General features: G+C 45.6%; 1 protein-coding gene across 1 annotated transcript; it reads right to left on the bottom strand.

The window, feature by feature from the left end:
* Positions 1–2: 2 nt before the first annotated feature.
* Positions 3–801, bottom strand: LOC109827686 (plant UBX domain-containing protein 10-like; the record flags this gene model as incomplete). Its single annotated transcript, XM_020394695.1, has 2 exons — positions 423–801; positions 3–375 (listed from the first exon to the last, which is right to left on the bottom strand). Coding segments are annotated over exons 1-2 (615 nt in total), but the record flags the coding sequence as incomplete, so codon positions are not given.
* Between the last annotated feature and the right edge of the window lie 2,346 nt (positions 802–3,147).

Raw genomic sequence — 3,147 nt, 5'->3', positions numbered from 1 at the left:
CCTCCCCAAGCCACGAAATTCTCGTTCACAAACTCGGCCACCGGCACCGCACAAAGACACCTCAAGCAGAACTCAGGGACATCAGGATGATCGGGGGAGTGAAGGTACACGAACATTAGCTTGAACTCCCTCTGTGACCTCTGAAGCGCGTCCATGAAACCCTCGGCCACGAAATTGGGGCGTGTGGAGCCCTCGGAGGAAGAGAACTCTCGCTCGAAGGCGGAGACAAAGGCAGCAAGCTTCGGACAGGAAGAGGACAGGGCGAGACGGTCCTGTGGCCGGCGTTTGGAGGAGTGAGGCCGAGAGGATGAGAGAGGATGAGAGGACGTCCGCGCGATCCAGAAAGCCAAAGGCCTACGGCGCGGGAGTGAGGTACTGACGCCACCGGAGAAAAGTAGAAGGGGAGTGTCCGAGTCCACGGCTAGGGTTGGGGCTCTGGAAGGGCGCGTTGGCGATCGCTGGGATTAGAAGTTGATGCGGCGGGAAAATTGTTGGAATCTGTAGGGTTAGGGCTAGGGTTTGAGGTGAAGGTGGAGACGGCTTGATCAAGATCCCAGTCGTGGGCGGCAAGTATCTCGGTGGAGAGATCACGGTCGTCGAGGCCGGTGATGGCCTGGAAGTAAGCTATCTTGTCTTCCGCTGATCCTCCGCCGCGATCCGCCATTGGATTTGACGATTGAGGATGATGGTTAGGGCTCGGTTTTGAGGAAGAACGGGACAGAGGATGAGAACGAGGGATATAGGAGAAAGAGAGGAGAGATAGAAAGACTTTTCACTGCTTTCTCGTTTCTGTGTTTTCCTGTTTCCGTTCTGTTAAACGTGTGGATTCCATATTGGCACTTTCAGTAGGACCACATGAACAATGTAGAAACCTTTTGGGTGACGTTTAGGGGCTGTTTGTTTGCTTAAAAAAAGAGTAATGGAGCATTTAAAATCTGATAATAGCGTGATATAGGATTTTAATTTTAAGACATTTTCATTCCCCGTAGTTCGGTATGTGATTTAAAGAAATGAAGGGGTGAAATGAGGTGTCACGTCAGTTTTTGTAGAAAACTCATTTCAGACCAAAAGGGACTGAAATGAGTGAGAAATGTCACTTCAAGCAATTTTTAATTGCTCAAAACACTTTTAAAACGGCTGCTGGGATTAAAAGGTAATATTTAACTGCTCAAACTACTATTGAAATGCCGGCTGAAATGATATTTCTTAATTTTTGGATGTTCAAACAAACCTAATAAATGGAAATCCTTGTTTTCCAGCCTATGATTTCAATGTGAAACAAACCAAATAAATCAAATAAGGGAAACCATCTAAAATGTCCAGAAATGGTTTTCAAACATTGTTTTCTGTTTTCTTTTTTTCGGAAATGTACCAAACAACCCCTTAGAAAATTCCACTCACCTATTTTAATTCGTGAAAATCCCTTAATTTTGAGGGTGTTGTATAGGACCCCTCAACTATGAGAACTCAACTCAACCCTCCTCGATCATGTGGTGTCACACAAAACCTCCTCAAAAAGCCCATTGACATCATTACTTCAAAGGAGAAGTTTTTAAAATAGGTCAGTTTTTATAAAATATTTAGCAAAACCGACCTTACTTACTATGTAGGAAAACCGACCTCTTTTTGGCTAACTTACCAAAACTGACTAAAAAGAGGTCGATTTTACTGAAATTTATTTTCAAAACACATGGGACTAGTAGTCCGTGTGTTTAATGGCCATTAATCCCCCTCTAAACTAATCCAGAAAAACCTGCACAGTAACAATCCACATTTCCCTCCATCACCACCACCATCTTCTTCTTCTTCTTCTTCCCACTACTTGACTCTTCCTCCATCACTATCACCATCTTCTTTTTTTTCTTCTTCTTCCATTTCTGCGTCCTTCTTCACACTCTCACTTTCCTCAACTCTCAGAAATTCTCGAAAAAAGAAAAAATAAAAAAATAAAAAATGAACATGAGAGAATCGATCTCGAACAAACTAACTTCACCCTCGGCCTCTCGAAGCACATGGGCTCCACTGTCGCTGTCGGCACCAACCTCGCCCTCTCTCCCACCACCCTCTACACGATCTTGTAGGTGGGTAAAATTGATTTCTCCGAAAAGGAGGGGATTTGTATTAATAAGAATGACTTATTACAAATCAAGAATTAAAATTACAACAAAAGCGAAGAGAATGCTTTTCTTGTTTAACGTGGGTTCTTTGGCAGCGATAGGACGCCTCCTCGAATGCTTGTGTCGAGTTTGCTTCCCTTAGACGATCCGATCGAAATTGTGGTTGAGCTTCAGTACGCAGTAGAAGCTCTTGTGTGATTGAGTTCGATTATACCCGAACTTGATAGGTATCAAGGCCGAAAGCTTAGAGAGGGCTATAATGCAAAAGTTTGTAGAGAGCTAATGAGTCTCAAATCTGAGAGTTCAGATTGAGTCTACTTCAACAATCCAACCTTATAGCCAAGAATGTTCAACCAAGAAAGCCAATGGAAGCCTCTGCTTGAAGAGCCTCAACACCAGCCAGGAGCAAGACCATACTAGCCAACCAACCAAACTCAAGACCCCTCTCACGTTGGCAAAGGGAGGTCTTTAAATAGGCAAGGGAAAGCATGGTTCCCCCTTAACTTATGGGATGTAACCACTAATAGGTGAGGAGCACCATGCCCTCCCCTGGCTATGGGATGTGACCACTATAGGGGTAATGGGAGCCATGCCTTATCACCCAAGATGTGGGACGTGGGTAGGCCCACTCCCACAAGCAAGTAGCCGCTTGCACTGTTCAGGTGAGGCCGATAGGCTTGCGGGCGAGCTTGAGAGCTTGTTTGAACGCTCAGGTGAGTTTCAAGTGAGCTTAGCGAACAGGTGGGATCGGTTGGCGGACCCCCCCAAGCATTAGGCGAACTTCCTGCAGGCGAGCTTGACTTGTGTTGGCAAGTTAATCAAACAGGCGAGCTCGACTCGTGTTGGTGAGTCAAACAAAAAGGTGAGTTTGACTCATGCTGGCAAGTTAAACAAACAGGAGAGCTCGACTCATGCTAGCGAGTCCAACGAACAGGCGAACTTGACTTGTATTGGCAAGTCAAACAAACAGGTGAGCTTGACTCGTGTTGGCGAGTTAAACAAACAGGCGAGCTTGACTCGTGCTGGCGAG

Source organism: Asparagus officinalis, unplaced genomic scaffold, assembly GCF_001876935.1.
Source record: "Asparagus officinalis unplaced genomic scaffold, Aspof.V1 AsparagusV1_Un361, whole genome shotgun sequence".
NCBI lineage: Eukaryota > Viridiplantae > Streptophyta > Magnoliopsida > Asparagales > Asparagaceae > Asparagus > Asparagus officinalis.
The sequence above is the reverse complement of the archived record's forward strand: the minus strand, read 5'-3'. Positions and strand labels throughout refer to the sequence as shown.